Source organism: Neoarius graeffei, chromosome 14 (genome assembly GCF_027579695.1).
Source record: "Neoarius graeffei isolate fNeoGra1 chromosome 14, fNeoGra1.pri, whole genome shotgun sequence".
NCBI classification, from domain to species: Eukaryota; Metazoa; Chordata; class Actinopteri; order Siluriformes; family Ariidae; genus Neoarius; species Neoarius graeffei.
In genome coordinates this window covers 40930199-40945444 of record NC_083582.1, presented here as the reverse complement: position 1 = coordinate 40945444, position 15246 = coordinate 40930199, and the positions used below count along the sequence as shown (strand labels likewise).

General features: G+C 40.4%; 1 protein-coding gene across 1 annotated transcript in view; it reads right to left on the bottom strand.

Moving 5' to 3' along the window:
• map2k4b (mitogen-activated protein kinase kinase 4b) overlaps window positions 1-14638 on the bottom strand; it is a 50051-nt gene extending 35413 nt beyond the window's left edge. The window contains exon 1 of the mRNA XM_060939664.1: window positions 14250-14638. Coding sequence (XP_060795647.1) covers window positions 14250-14373 — 124 coding nt within the window. The 5' untranslated portion in view covers window positions 14374-14638. The remainder of the gene's footprint in view (window positions 1-14249) is intronic.
• Window positions 14639-15246: the final 608 nt, after the last annotated feature.

Sequence of the window (15246 nt, the reverse complement as noted above, 5' to 3'; positions counted from 1 at the left end):
GAAAGCCTTGTCGCAAGAGCATGCAGAGACCTTAACCAGACTGCATAGCTATTACAACGTTATCGCTAGCTCGAAAAGCACAGACAACTTTGTTGCAAGCTTTCTCTTGGAATAAAACGTTTATCTACCTCAATATGCTCCCACAGGTTGGACGGCGAGTTTTTGTAGGCTGTGATGTGGTTTGTTTTCGGCAAATAAAGCAAACATTTAAAATAAAAAGAATTTTTAATCCTTTCAGAAAACTGAAACATGGATTCTAGGTAAAGCCAAGTGCGCGCATTTCCCAGAAAAATCGCCTCCTTCCGTTCTGCTATCAACTGATCATGTTAAATAATGCTGCGGAGAAATCACTGAACTTGATTTTATACAGTCTACGGACATGAAGTGACCCTAGTGATTACTGATAGGCTGTCTCAGTGTCACCTGCGAAAAAAAAAAAATCACGTTTTAGAAAAGACAAGAAAAAAAAACCCATCCACTTTCAAAGCCACTTCATAGTAATGAGGACCTTGAAATGTAGCGGAGTGAAAAATACGATATTTGCCTTTCAAATGTAGTGAAGTTAAAGTCATACGTTTCCAAAAAAATAATACTCAAGTAAAGTACAGATACTCAAAAAGTGTACTTAAGAAAAGTACTCAAGTAAATATACTTCGTTACTGTCCACCTCTACAACCTGAAGCTCAAGTGAAAGAGCCTCAAGTTCACCTTTACAATCATTAAGTTGAATCATAATTACCACGACACAAACTAAGCCAAGTGCTTGATTTACTGTTTTTCTGAAGTAAGGAACAAAACATGACAGGACATGTTATAGGAAAAGAATCCACGACAGAGTGGTGCGATATGGTTCGACATGAAGCACAGTTATTACCACTCCAAAGCTGATTAGTTGCCAGCATACCTGTCAACTTTGAGGTTTGAAAAAAAGGGATATTTCCCAGATTTTTAACTCAAAATAACGGAAAATTTCGGAAAGTCATACCCTTCACCAAAAGTGGGTGTGTAGATGAATGGGGGGCAATTTTCTATCGAGTATTTGTGATTTCCTGTACTCTAGTGCATGTTGGTGATAGCCAAGACCCAAACTCAATATGCTTATTATGGTTTATAGAGTGCATTTGTGAATAAACTATACATTTATTTTTATTTGCTTTCAGTGGTACCAGTTATTTCCCAAATTAAGGGCTAAAATACGTATCTTATGTTAAAATAAGAAAGGTCATTATATAACCAGTCAAATTCAATTCCATTGCAATTAATTATGGTTTTACCATAATCATGGCCTCGGAACGATAGATAGATAGATAGATAGATAGATAGATAGATAGATAGATAGATAGATAGATAGATAGATAGATAGATAGATAGATAGATAGATAGATAGATAGATAGATAGATAGATAGATAGATAGATAGATAGATAGATAGATAGATAGATAGATAGATAGATAGATATAAAATATTAAACCAAGAGTGATTTAAAATGGGTAAGTTTCAGATAGAAAATAAAATAGACAATTATTTGGGAGGCTTTCGTTTTCCCCATGGAAAATTTCTTTGCAATGGAAGAGTCTGGGAACATTCCAGCCACGCACTTGTTGAAATCATCAAAGAAAGAGAGGCTAATGTTTTTCTTAGCTATTAGCATCGCCATCTTCACCTCAGACCTAATCAGTGCTGCCAGATACTGCTGACGTTTTCCAGCCCAAAATATGTTCAAAACCCGCCAAAATGCACTTGAAACCGCCCAACTTGGGCGGGAAACCTCCCAATCTGGCAACACTGGACCTAATCACTTGCTCAGCCTCGCCTCCGGACGTAGTTCTGTAATTACTGATGCCTGAGAGGGCGGGGACGTGAATTCATGGCCCGACTTCCTGCTGTAAACTCCTGTCAGAGGCGCGTCATGAATTCCGGACCTACCGACTTTTTTATATTGTGAAAATACAGGATATTTTCGGGAAAATAAAAAAAACAGGAAGACAGCGGGAAATAAGTCAAAATAAGGGATCTCCCAGGAAAAACGGGAAGGTTGACAGGTATGGTTGCCAGTGATTTCTGAAAAATTTATGAATGAAGCATTGTGCATTTTAAAACCATTTACAGTTAATTTTGACGTGCAACATCCAAGAGACAAGCTAGTTTCTGTGATCGCATACATCAAAAGAGCTACAAACACTGATTTCCTCAACAGCCTTTCCCCCGTCTCCTGAAGAATTTGTTTTGAACGCAGGCAAGAAACCAGAACGCAAGAAAGTCTCAAGTCCTGAAGATTTTCCCCATGTTGGAAAAATTGACTGTTACAAAGTGCTGACATAATTATTAATAAACCTCTGCATACAGAAAGCTTTACCATATCAACCATTTTCTTTATTAATTTTTTTTAAATAAAGAAACCTGTTTATTATTAGTCTTCGATTTAAGTAGAGTGTGGATATGGAGTGTCTGCCATACAAGTCTCTGGGAGCAAGTTCTTACTTAGAAACAATAACGTATTAGAAAAAGCTAATTAAAATAAACCTCTGGTTTGTATTACAGCCGTCAGAGCCACTGCTACAGAAAATTAATCAACACTTTCCAGATTTGAGAATTCATACAACTTTTAACGGTGTAACTTTTAATTAACTCACTTACCCAGCAGTTATATTTATCATTACACATATTGTCAGAGATGTCAGTGATTCTTAAATGTAAAATGCTGCACAGTGGGTCAGTTGATGCTAAAAATTCATAAACAAGGAGTTTCATAACAGTACCTTTGTAGTTTAAAAAAAAAAAGCAACCTTGAAAAGCAAATATACAGTGGTGCTTGAAAGTTTGTGAACCCTTTAGAATTTTCTATATTTCTGCATAAATACGACCTAAAACATCATCAGATTTTCACACAAGTCCTAAAAGTAGATAAAGAGAACCCAGTTAAACAAATGAGACAAAAATATTATACTTGCTCATTTATTTATTGAGGAAAATGATCCAATATTACATAGCTGTCAGTGGCAAAAGTATGTGAACCTCTAGGATTAGCAGTTAATTTGAAGGTGAAATTAGAGTCAGGTGTTTTCAATCAATGGGATGACAATCAGGTGTGAGTGGGCACCCTGTTTTATTTAAGAACAGGGATCTATCAAAGTCTGATCTTCACAACACGTTTGTGGAAGTGTATCATGGCATGAACAAAGGAGATTTCTGAGGACCTCAGAAAAAGCATTGTTGATGCTCATCAGGCTGGAAAAGGTTACAAAACCATCTCTAAAGAGTTTGGACTCCACCAATCCACAGTCAGACAGATTGTGTACAAATGGAGGAAATTCAAGACCATTGTTACCCTCCCCAGGAGTGGTCGACCAACAAAGATCACTCCAAGAACAAGGCATGTAAAAGTTGGTGAGGTCACAAAGGACCCCAGGGTAACTTCTGAGCAACTGAAGGCCTCTCTCACATTGGCTAATGTTAATGTTCATGAGTCCACCATCAGGAGAACACTGAACAACAAATGGTGTGCATGACAGGGTTTCAGGGAGAAAGCCACTGCTCTCCAAAACGAACATTGCTGTTCATCTGCAGTTTGCTAAAGATCACGTGGACAAGCCAGAAGGCTATTGGAAAAATGTTTTGTGGACAGATGAGACCAAAATAGAAATTTTTGTTTTAAATGAGAAGCGTTATGTTTGGAGAAAGGAAAAGACTGCATTCCAGCATAAGAACCTGATCCCATCTGTGAAACATGGTGGTGGTAGTATCATGGTTTGGGCCTGTTTTGCTGCATCTGGGCCAGGACAGCTTGCCATCATTGATGGAACAATGAATTCTGAATTATACCAGCGAATTCTAAAGGAAAATGTCAGGGCATCTGTCCATGAACTGAATCTCAAGAGAAGGTGGGTCATGCAACAAGGCAACGACCCTAAGCACACAAGTCGTTCTACCAAAGAATGGTTCAAGAAGAATAAAGTTAATGTTTTGGAATGACCAAGTCAAAGTCCTGACCTTAATCCAATCAAAATATTGTAGAAGGACCTGAAGCGAGCAGTTCATGTGAGGAAGCCCACCAACATCCCAGAGTTGAAGCTGTTCTGTACGGAGGAATGGGCTAAAATTCCTCCAAGCCGGTGTGCAGGACTGATCAACAGTTACCGGAAACGTTTAGTTGCAGTTACTGCTGCACAAGGGGGTCACACCAGATACTGAAAGCAAAGGTTCACATACTTTTGCCACTCACAGATATGTAATATTGGATCATTTTCCTCAATAAATAAATGAACGAGTTTAATATTTTTGTCTCATGTGTTTAACTGGATTCTCTTTATCTACTTTTAGGACTTGTGTGAAAATCTGATGATGTTTTAGGTCATATTTATGCAGAAATATAGAAAATTCTAAAGGGTTCACAAACTTTCAAGCACCACTGTATGTTGAATTATGAGCCCTGCTAATTAATCTGAGTCTCTACCGGCGAGTGGCCTAGTGGTTAGCGTGTCCGCCTCTCGATTGGGAGATCACGAGCTCTACTCACGGTCAGGTCATACCAAAGACCATCATAAAAATGGTGCCTACTGCCATCTGGCAAGGCACGCTGCAATACAGATGCGAGTGTGGGCAGCGCTCGAAACTAACGGTGTCCCGACGTCCCGGGGACCATAAAAAATGTCATCGGGACACAAAATTATCATATCTGGGACAATCCCGGGACAATGGAAAAAAAATAGATCTAGAAAAAAAGTTCTACATTAATATTATTTACAAAGCCGTAACACATACGTAGACATTCACCTAATTTGTCAATTTTAATTTTAAAACGTTAACAGCGAAAAATACATAGTAGCTACACTTTCGATGCACCTGCATCCGTAGGCTACAGAGCAGCGCATTCTGTTCTAGAATCTTCGGCCGGAGTCCGCATTATATGGACTTGGAATGGAACTGCTACCGCACACGCTGCGCCGACTCTTGCCAGAACAAAAATGCTGAAGTGGTTGAAGCGGACCGACGGCGGGGAAGAAACTGAAAGCCCAGACATAACGTCTCCGGGACCTTCAGGATCCAAAGTGTCATCGCCTGGTCTGCAGGCAACGCTAGCAACTGAATGAACTTAATGAACACTGTTAGACACGTTATAAAATACAACAGGAATGATGTGGATGATATTGACAGAAGATACTGTTCAACAGAATAAGTGAGTTTTCTTGGTGTCTTTCTAGTTCAGAAAGTTTAGTCAGTCAGCAGCACAACTAGGCTCGGACCTGCCACTATGCTGATGTTGCTAACATTTGCACCCACGCTTCGGCAGCGAAAGTTCATAAAATGGATAATGGAAAGTTAATAAAAATGGATAACGGTAATGGATAACGGAAAGTTCATAAAAATGGATAACGGTCTCATCTCATTATCTCTAGCCGCTTTATCCTTCTACAGGGTCGCGGGCAAGCTGGAGCCTATCCCAGCTGACTACGGGCGAAAGGCGGGGTACACCCTGGCAGGGCTCGAAATTAACTTTTTTTCTTTGTGTCCCCCAGTGGTCCCGAATTCTGTGTTGTATTGTCCCGAATGGAAGCAATAGTGTCCCCATTTTTTTCCTCTCTGAAATAACCAGTGGTTAATATTATCATATGAAGTTTCTATTATATTTGTAACTATACGATTTTGAACCCTCTATATCATTTTTACAATAAGTCACAAAACACAAGTGACACATGTCCAATACATCATCTACTTCAAAATTAGTTATTGCATTTTCAGTTTATTAAACTTTGGCGATCTCACTGTATGAATAGATACCCGTTTATTTAAAAGGGGCCAACTAGCTCATTCAGAAAATGTTTCAACTCACTACATCTGCAGTACACTTTAGCTGAAAATAAGACCCCTTTTATGTTTGTTTCATCTACTTATACCTTGAATACCTGTTGGCATATATAAGGCCAACTTATCATTTTCACCATTACCGTTATCCATTTTTATGTAATATACCTGTTGCCCCATTCAGAGATGTTTTGAAAGCCATCAGCCATAACCATCAATGGATGAAATGCACACCCATGTTGCAAGCAGTACAATAGAAGGTTTGACCCAAAAAACGAAATATTTTAATCCAGTCTACAGTGTAAAATAAAGGAAAAACGCCATCCAATCATATCGAGGTACCACCTCAAAATGATTGGATACTGACACGTCAATCAGACTGAAGCCCGCGAGCAGCCCGGCCCTTCTGTGTGTGTGAGAGCGAGCAGAGTGTCACACAGAGCGCAGGATTCTCTCAGTGTGCTCCTTCCAAACAACGGGGATTTACACGAAAACGGAAGGAGATATTCACAAAATTCTTTCACAGTGAGCGCCACAAGGCTCTCCTGAACACACGGATGTAATTTTTTTTTGTCTGTAGTGTAAAAAATGAGGTCACTAGAGCGAGTTAAAAACGAGTGACTTTTCTGCCACGTTTATAATGGGAGTCTATGGGGCTGCGCGGCTGTGCTCTCGTTACTTTAAGGCTTCTCATTCAAAAACAGTAAATCCTATCGCTCAGGTAGACACATTGTGTGAATCAGGACAAGTGTGGCTACTAGTTTTGAGAAAACTTTGTGTGTGGAGTGAAAATTGGGGCTGAAAACACAGTTTAAATGAGAAAGTTTGAGCTATTTTTCCAAGCTCTCTACACTCTAACTTAACGAGCTCCACTGGTGTGTAACGCAAGACACCCATTATAAAGCCGGATTTTCTCAGGCTTTATAAGGGGGAGGGGGGGTGGAGACGCGGGGGGTGGGAGTGTTTCTTTTCAAAATATGGCTTGCGGGAACCGTTATTCCAAAATCTTGTACTGCACCTTTAATGTAGAACTTTTTTTCTAGATCTATTTTTTTTCCATTGTCCCGGAATTGTCCCAGATATGATAATTTTGTGTCCCGATGACATTTTTTATGGTCCCCGGGACACCGTTAGTTTCGAGCGCTGCACCCTGGACAAGTCGCCAGGTCATCACAGGCCTATGGATAACGGTAATGGTGAAAATTATAAGTTGGCCTTATAAGTGCCAACAGATATTCAAGGTATAAGTAGGTGAAATGAACATAAAAGGGGTGTTATTTTCAACTAAAGTGTACTGCAGATGTAGGGAGTTGAAACATTTTCTGAATGAGCTAGTTGGCCCCTTTAAATAAACGGGTATCTATTCATACAGTGAGATCGCCAAAGTTTAATAAACTGAAAATGCAATAACTGTAATTTTGAAGTAGATGATGTATAGGACATGTGTCACTTGTGTCTTGTGACTTATTGTAAAAATGATATAAAGGGTTCAAAATCGCATAGTTACAAATATAATAGTAACTTCATATGATAATATTAACCACTGGTTATTTCAGAGAGGAAAAAAATGGGGACACTATTGCTTCCATTCGGGACAATACAACACAGAATTCGGGACCACTGGGGGACACAAAGAAAAAAAGTTAATTTCGAGCCCTGAGTGTGGGTAGTCAAACTCTTGCGGTTACCAGAGGACTAGCCCCCCACTGTAACCCTAGCTAGGTAAAAACCCAAAAGGCAGCATAGCAAGTGGCCGAGGGCGACGAAATGGAGATTGGTGTTGCCAAATGCGCCATGAATGGTGCAGGAAGGACTTTGACTCTACCAGCAGCTGAAACACAGGCTGAGCTGGTCAAACTGGTGCAACATCTTTGCCAACTGGTAATATTTTCCAGCGTCTTTATTACTCGAATAAATGTTTGAGATTCTGTCATGGGCCTACTGTTGTATTATTTTCTGAAAAATAGGCAACTTGTCGATAATGCATCAGCAGCCTGACCAGCTTGGCCCGTGTTTTGGTAGCTGGGTCATTTAGACCAACTCCAGTTTTCAGCAAGGAGGGCGAAAATATTTAGCAATTAATTTGTCAAACTAACCCTTTAACTTGTTTTAATTTAGTTTTACTGTGTAAACACACACACACACACACACACACACACACACACACACACACACCTCAAGCTTGTGAAGTATTTGAGAACTATACAACACTTGCAGTTCTTTTAAAGCTATACTGCCTTTCAGATTTTTCAAGTGTAGGTCATAAAAAGAATTTTCCCTGACACCCAATTATTTTTGTTCAGTGAACTGAAAGCTACTGAATTTGAACCACAGACTTCCCATTTTATTAAGTTTTTTTTTTTTTTAAACAGAACAATTAATGAATTTAAGGCCACGTGGCCCTAAATTCTCCACTATTCTTTCCTGCTTCACCATGACCCAATTCAAGATATGTCGTCATGCATGACGTGGTGGGCTTTCCCTGTTCGCACAAGGCACTGTGGAATACAAATTTGAAACAGGAGAGAACAACGGAGGACACAAATGAAACGTGAATGACCGACTACAGTAACAGAAAGCAAGAAGACGACGTTATGTTGCGATGGAAAGGAAATGCAGGACCAAACTAATAAATATTGGCGGTCAGCGAGCACCTCGGTGTGATCAGCTGTTCATTTAGCGACAGAATGATGTCACTGTCAGTGCACGGTCAAAGGTAAACCTGTAGATGGCAGTAATGCAACACTGTGCATGCCAGCTGCTGTAAAACCCAAAAGAAGAAAGTAAACCTGCTCATGCACACACGGACTTCCTCTGTCTGGTTGACTGCGCAAAGCGAGTGATTTCATGCACGTTATTTGCTCGGGAATCTCCTCAAATTAAATAACTTCCCAGCCACAGAATGGCCTGGGGTTTTTTTTTCTTTCCCCCTTTTTGAGATATTACAGAAATAAACATATCACAATGACCAACTTTCAGAGAGAACTAAATTTCACCGAATTTATAAAATCGAAAGGCAGTCTAGCTTTAAGCATCATATACGTCAATAATATATTTTTATATAATGTGTCAAAAAAATTATATATGAGTGATTCCACGCTTATGGGTACTGAAATGGGGACATGAACTTATTCACCTAAAACCATTTCTTTTTTTTACCATCGGGTCACAAAACATGTAATCTTTAATGAATGATATGTTAAAAGATGACTTTAATTTTCTGAGATGTAATAAAAACATATTTATATGCCAAAGTCAAGCCTATGAGTTCCAAAATGATGTCTGTTACATTACTTCTGTTACGATTGTCCATCTCGCGTCTGTTACAAATTAATTACAATCTAGCTATATACCATGTTAATCTTATTGAAAGAATGTGTATGTTTATTCTACTACACATGTTTATTAATTATATTTGCTAAAACATCACCTTCCTATGTTTCAAAAAGTAATTCTACATTGTTAAAATTGAGAATCTATATGTCCACAACACTTCTGTTACGTTCTGACTTTGGCATATAAATATGTTTTTATTACATCTCAGAAAATTCAAGTTATCTTTTAACATATCATTCATTAAAGATTACATGTTTTGTGACCTGATGGTAAAAAAAAAAAGAAATGGTTTTAGGTGAATTTTTAAAAATAAGTTCATGTCCCCATTTCAGTACCCATAAGCGTGGAATCACTCATTCATTCATTTATTATATATATATATATATATATATATATATATACACACACACACACACACACACACACACGTGTCAAAAAGTTCTAAGACAGATGCTATAATTTCAAAAGGTGTGAAAGACGTCCCCCAGAATTCTACAAAGAAGGAATTGTCTGATGGAAACATCGCTTGCAGAAGTGTTTAGACTTAAATGGAGGATATGTAGAGAAATAGCTGTTATTTTCATAAATAAAGATTTTTTTCAATTTGTCTTCGAACTTTTTGACTTACCCTTGTGCGCGCGTGTATATAACGGAGTACTGTGCAAAAGTCTCAAGCCAGTATCTCACTGGGCTGCGACAAATTGCGAACGTCATTCGCGAGAGAGTTTCAAAAGTGTCTTGAAACATTTGCGGGGCTTCTCAATTTCTTCGCATGAGTCGCAAAGTGTCGCTCCTTCGTCGCTGAAATTTTGTACAGGTCCAAAAAATTTGTGCGACAAAATTTCTCTTAAAATAGTCGCAAATGCGTCGCTAGTGTCGCACAGCCGTCACAAACCCTTCTCAAGTCAGTTTCCGTGAGACAGGAAGTGCGAGTGTATGGGTAGTATCTCACTGGGCTGCGACAGCCTGCGACTAGTTGGAGACACAACAATTGCGATAAAATATGCTAATAGGCGCCAATTTTCACTTGGAATCACACTGAATTGATCTTCGCATATTTTATCGCAATAATTGTGTCTCCAACTAGTCGCAGGCTGTCGAGCCCAGTGAGATACTATCCTTAGGTCCCCTACGTTTTCCATACAAACATTGTTATAGATTTCTACATTATCGAGTCGGTACAAAAACATTTGAGAGTCCAAACGTTCGTTTTCCAGCACAAAATTAAATATGCTGAAAAAAAATGTTTGAATCTGAGCAGCATATTCCACAAGACAGCAGTTTTCAGATTAAAAAAGAAAACGTAATGAAGGCTGCTGGGTTTTGGTGCAAAATGAAGAAGCGAGTGTGACAGTCAAAGTGTCCAGAAGAACTGGGGCTGGTTCTGGAAGATGCTCAGTAAAACTTAGGGCCTCTGCATGCTCTTGCGACAAGGCTGTTGCAGATAGCTTTTCGCAGACAGTTGTAATTTATCGTTGAGCGGGGAGTAATAGGCGTGCGCGATGTTATTCACCGCCACAACGCAAGGGGGCGCGAAGTCGCGAAATCGCTAGGAGTAGTTGGTGGGTGTGGTTAGTGGAGTGTTTATCCTCCGGTTACTTATAATGACTAGAACTGGAGTCGTATAGATGTACGTACTTCCTCGATCAACCGCTCTTCGTGCTGCTCCATCTTCGCTCGTGTTTTTAAAAATGGCGGTCGTGAAAACAAACCAAACCGGGAAAGTAGGGAAGCGGAAGTGCGTGTACAGTGGATGTAGAGTGGACCAATCAGAGCCCTCTTGTCTGCGAGGCTTCTGCGGTTGTCACAATTTTTGGGAGGTGCACGCAGAGCTTCTGCGAAGGGGGGGCTACGCAGACGCCATCTGCGAGGACTGCGTTGTCAGCATAAATTGGCCTTAAGAAGCGATGAAACTGCACTCACTGCACCTGAGACTAGCTACCTTTTTTCTTTTTAACCAAATACTGATTTTGTTTCATTTATTATGTCTTACTGCTGTTTAATTTCATTATTTTAAAGCCATTTTTTGGTCTACAGCATTTTTTTTTTTACATGTGCCTAAGACTTTTGCACAGTATTGTGTGTGTGTGTGTGTACCAGTGGCGGCTGCTGGTTTTTAAAACAGGGGAAGCCCATTTTACGCATTCATCGTAAAACCTATAGGGCCGGATATCAAAGCATAGAAAAGTGTGCCTCATTAGCATAGTGAACTAGACAACCCTACCTAGTGGCAGAAAGTATTTTTGCTTGTACATTTCATGTTATAGTCTGGCTTGCCAGGCTAGTGCCTCATATCCTTAATCAAAAATATCAAACATCCAAAAATCACTGGCTATTCAACGAAGAGCCTTGAACATCATACCCTGATATGCAACACAGAGTCTTTAACACAACACCCAGCTGTGCAACACATCCTTGAACATCTTCTGCAACACAGTCTGGAAATTCATAACCAGGTAGGCTATGCAACACACAGAACCTTGATTATTATACCCAGGTATAACCTATAACACAGAGCCCACCATTCTCTTAACACTACTGAACAATATACACACTTCAGATTCATGAACATGAACACTATTTATACACACATTCTGCCCTCCGCTCCTTTTCCAGAAAATGGTCTGTGACCCTGTCATACCAGCTGGTTGTGCTTTCCAGAGACTTCACCAATTTCTGTTAGCAGCTAGCACTGCAGATCCCAATAAGGCTCAAGCTAGCCTACAACCAGATTGAACTACAAATGAAATAAACGAGTGAATTCACGAATGATCAAACTGACAGAATGGATGAAAGTTAACAGAGCACAACGAGTAATATTTACATTTATTTACACAGTAATGTACAGAGACATCAATGAGAAGAACCGTTTATATGAAAAGAAATTCGGACAGCACTTTGGCACACGACTGCACTTTCTCGACATCCGCTAGGGACTGACTGATCATACTTCCGTGTTCCTCGCCAAAGTACCGCCCTCCTCATGTCTTTCAAACACTACCTCCAATAATCCTTCATCAGCCCGGCTTCTTGTCCCTCCCACTGTCTCGTTTAGTCCCAGAGAAGCCCGGCTTCCCTGGAAGTGACGATTTTGTTGATTTTAACCAATAACAACTAGCCGAAATTGGCTGTTCAGAGCCGTGACTGCAACGGACACCCGGCTGCCAGTCAGTGTTGCCAGATACTGCTGACGTTTTCCATCCCAAAATATATTCAAAACCCACCAAAATGCACTTAAAACCGCCCAATCTGGCAACACTGCTGCCAGTCCATTGAAATAAGAAAGGTTACAGCCTGGCAGCAAAGGTGATTCTCGTAGCGAACTGCAAGTTCGTCAGACATCACTCAAATAAGTTACAGGATAGTTATGAACATAAATACAATCTTGGGCATATATTATGTTCTGCAAGTTATTGTTTTAATGAGAATTCAACGTCGTAGACGCCGCAGTCTGGGGAGAGAATTTTAGGGGAAGCTCGGCTTCCCTTGTTGTCTCTGAGAAATCGCCCCTGAATTGTGTACAGAGCAATTCCAGCGTTATGGACGTGACACTTGAACTCAAAATGGCAACAAATGACCCAGTGCATGTTTTATTGTCTCCCAGTATTTAAACAGGTGTTGCATATTTTAAGGCTGTACCATACTGGAGAAGTGATAGAACAAGAACAATTCCCATAGTACATCTAGGGCATGCCAGAAAATGCCAATAAAAGATGCGTTATGGATGTGACAGAAAAAGTATCACTTTTCTTGGGTGACTGTACATTTTTATCAAACTCTGAAATCGTAAACCTAATGTCGAAATAGAGATATCCGTTTGATACAGGGGTCCAAGGTGAATATTAAAAAATCTTTGTTTAAAATATTTTGTATTTCATGCAGAGTTTCGGAAGGAAAAGTCAGCGTTATGGATGTGACGAAATTCCGTTATGGATGTGACGCGTCTGAAATAGACATGGCATATGTTTAGAAAATCAGCAATTTAACCACCATAACCCTTTGAAAAACTCTCTAAATATCAGCTAAAACTATCAAAGCTCTTAAATAATATTTAGGATGGCTATTGTTTTGCTGTTTTGTGGATTTTAGCATACATTTCTGTGGCTTGTGGCAATAATACAGAATTGTACATGATCAAAGTTGATTTTAACTTGGGTTTTACATTAAAAGAAAGAAAGACTGACTGTGACATATTAGGTTGGTTACAAATTGGTTCAACTTATTCACGTCTGTAAAATACAGGCCTAGGTGATATCTCTGGGAGTGGGTTTGATGTATTACATGTTGCTTTATTTTTGCATGGTGAGGTTGACATTTACATGGAATTGCCCTACACACACTTTCTTTAATTTTATGAGAATGCAACCCAACAACCCACAGAAAATCAAAAGAACCCTTTTCTTTCTAGAACATTCCTCAACATCCACACAGACCTGTGGGACACATTTCTGTTAGCTTTCTATCAGGAAGCAAATTAGAACCTAAATATCCGACCAAACCTCAGAAATAATAAATCAATCAATCAATAATGTGAAAGCAGTCAGGGTTCTTCCTTGTCTCACTGTATTTCTGAAATTTCTCTAAATAAATAAGCAAAAATAAACCGTGTGTTTGACCACACCGGATATTTCCACGGCACTCACTGCTAATTGTTCGTGTCTGACAGAAACAGTGATGTGAATGTGACCGGATCACGGTGCAGTCAGTCAGTCAGTCAGTGTTTACGCAGTTAGCCAGCTAGCTTCCTCAGCGACAGGCAAAAAAAATAACAAAAATAAATAAAACTACTGACTTTTTTCCCCCCTTCACAACCACTATGACAAACGTTTCAGTGTTTCACTTCTGCAAACATGTACCACGGCGACATTTATGAAGCTAATAAACTAGCTAGCTAGCTAGCTATAGCGTAAAGCTCTACGGCTAAGGCCTAATCATTAGCCAGCTAGCTAACCGAGGTGCGATAAAGCTAACGGCTAACGTTAGCGCTGTTTGGACTGTGGACGCAATGACAGTAAGAAGCTAACCGTGATTATGCAAGCGATAGGCAAAGTGTTATACTATGCTAGCTAGGCAGGTTATTAAACAAACAAACAAACCGCGTCCTTCCTTACCCTGCACACTGCTCATGGTGGTGAGGTGTTGAGTCTGCATTTGGTGATGCTGCAGCGGGGATCCTGCCGCGCTCATGCTAGTGCATGAAGTTGGAGAGCTAGTGCTAGGACTGGGAGTCGCCATTGCTCACTGTGTGTGTGTGTGTACGCGTGTGTGTGTTTCAGCAGAATCGCAAAAAACAGAGGCGTGGACGCCAGCGATATTCCAGACAGGTGTACTGGGACAAGATCCCGCATAAATCAGCACATCCTGCCGCTGAAGGGAAGAGAGCAGAAGATCAAACCAGCTCCATCTGAGCTGCTCGGTGTTGTTAATGATCAGATGAGTGAGTGGAGTGGGCAGAGAGAGCCACACAGCACGACATTTCCGACACACAGAAATGCCACTTCATAATAAAGGTCTGAACTGCCCTTCTGTTTCACACTGCAGCAGTGTGTGTGTGTGGGGGGGGGGGGGGACCTGAGAAAACCCATCCATCCATGATCTGTAGCCGCTTATCCTGTCCTACAGGGTCGCAGGCAAGCTGGAGATAGTGTATCCTATTTTTTTGACCTCACAAAATAAATTAGTAAGGACCATTTTGGATCTGCCCCCAAGAACTCACCTTGATCCTCATCATTTTAAGAGGCTGGGATGGTTGAGGGTAGAGGATAGAGTCTCTCAAATTGAATTGAGCATGGTATATACGGTAAGATTGTAAATGGAGATGTCCCAAAATATTTAAATTATTTTTTTAGTAGAGCGAGGGGGCGGCGCGGTAGCCTGGGCCCGCCCATCCTAAGTGTGACGTAACACGGGGGCCTGTTGCGAACTGAAGGCCAATTTATGCTGACAACCCAGTCCTCGCACATGGTGTCGCAGACAGAGTCTGCATAGCCCCCCCACCTTCGCAGACACTCTGCGCGCACCTCCCAAAAATTGTGACCACCGCAGAAGCCTCGCAGACAAGAGGGCTCTGATTGGTCCACTCTACATCCGCTGTACACGCACTTCCGC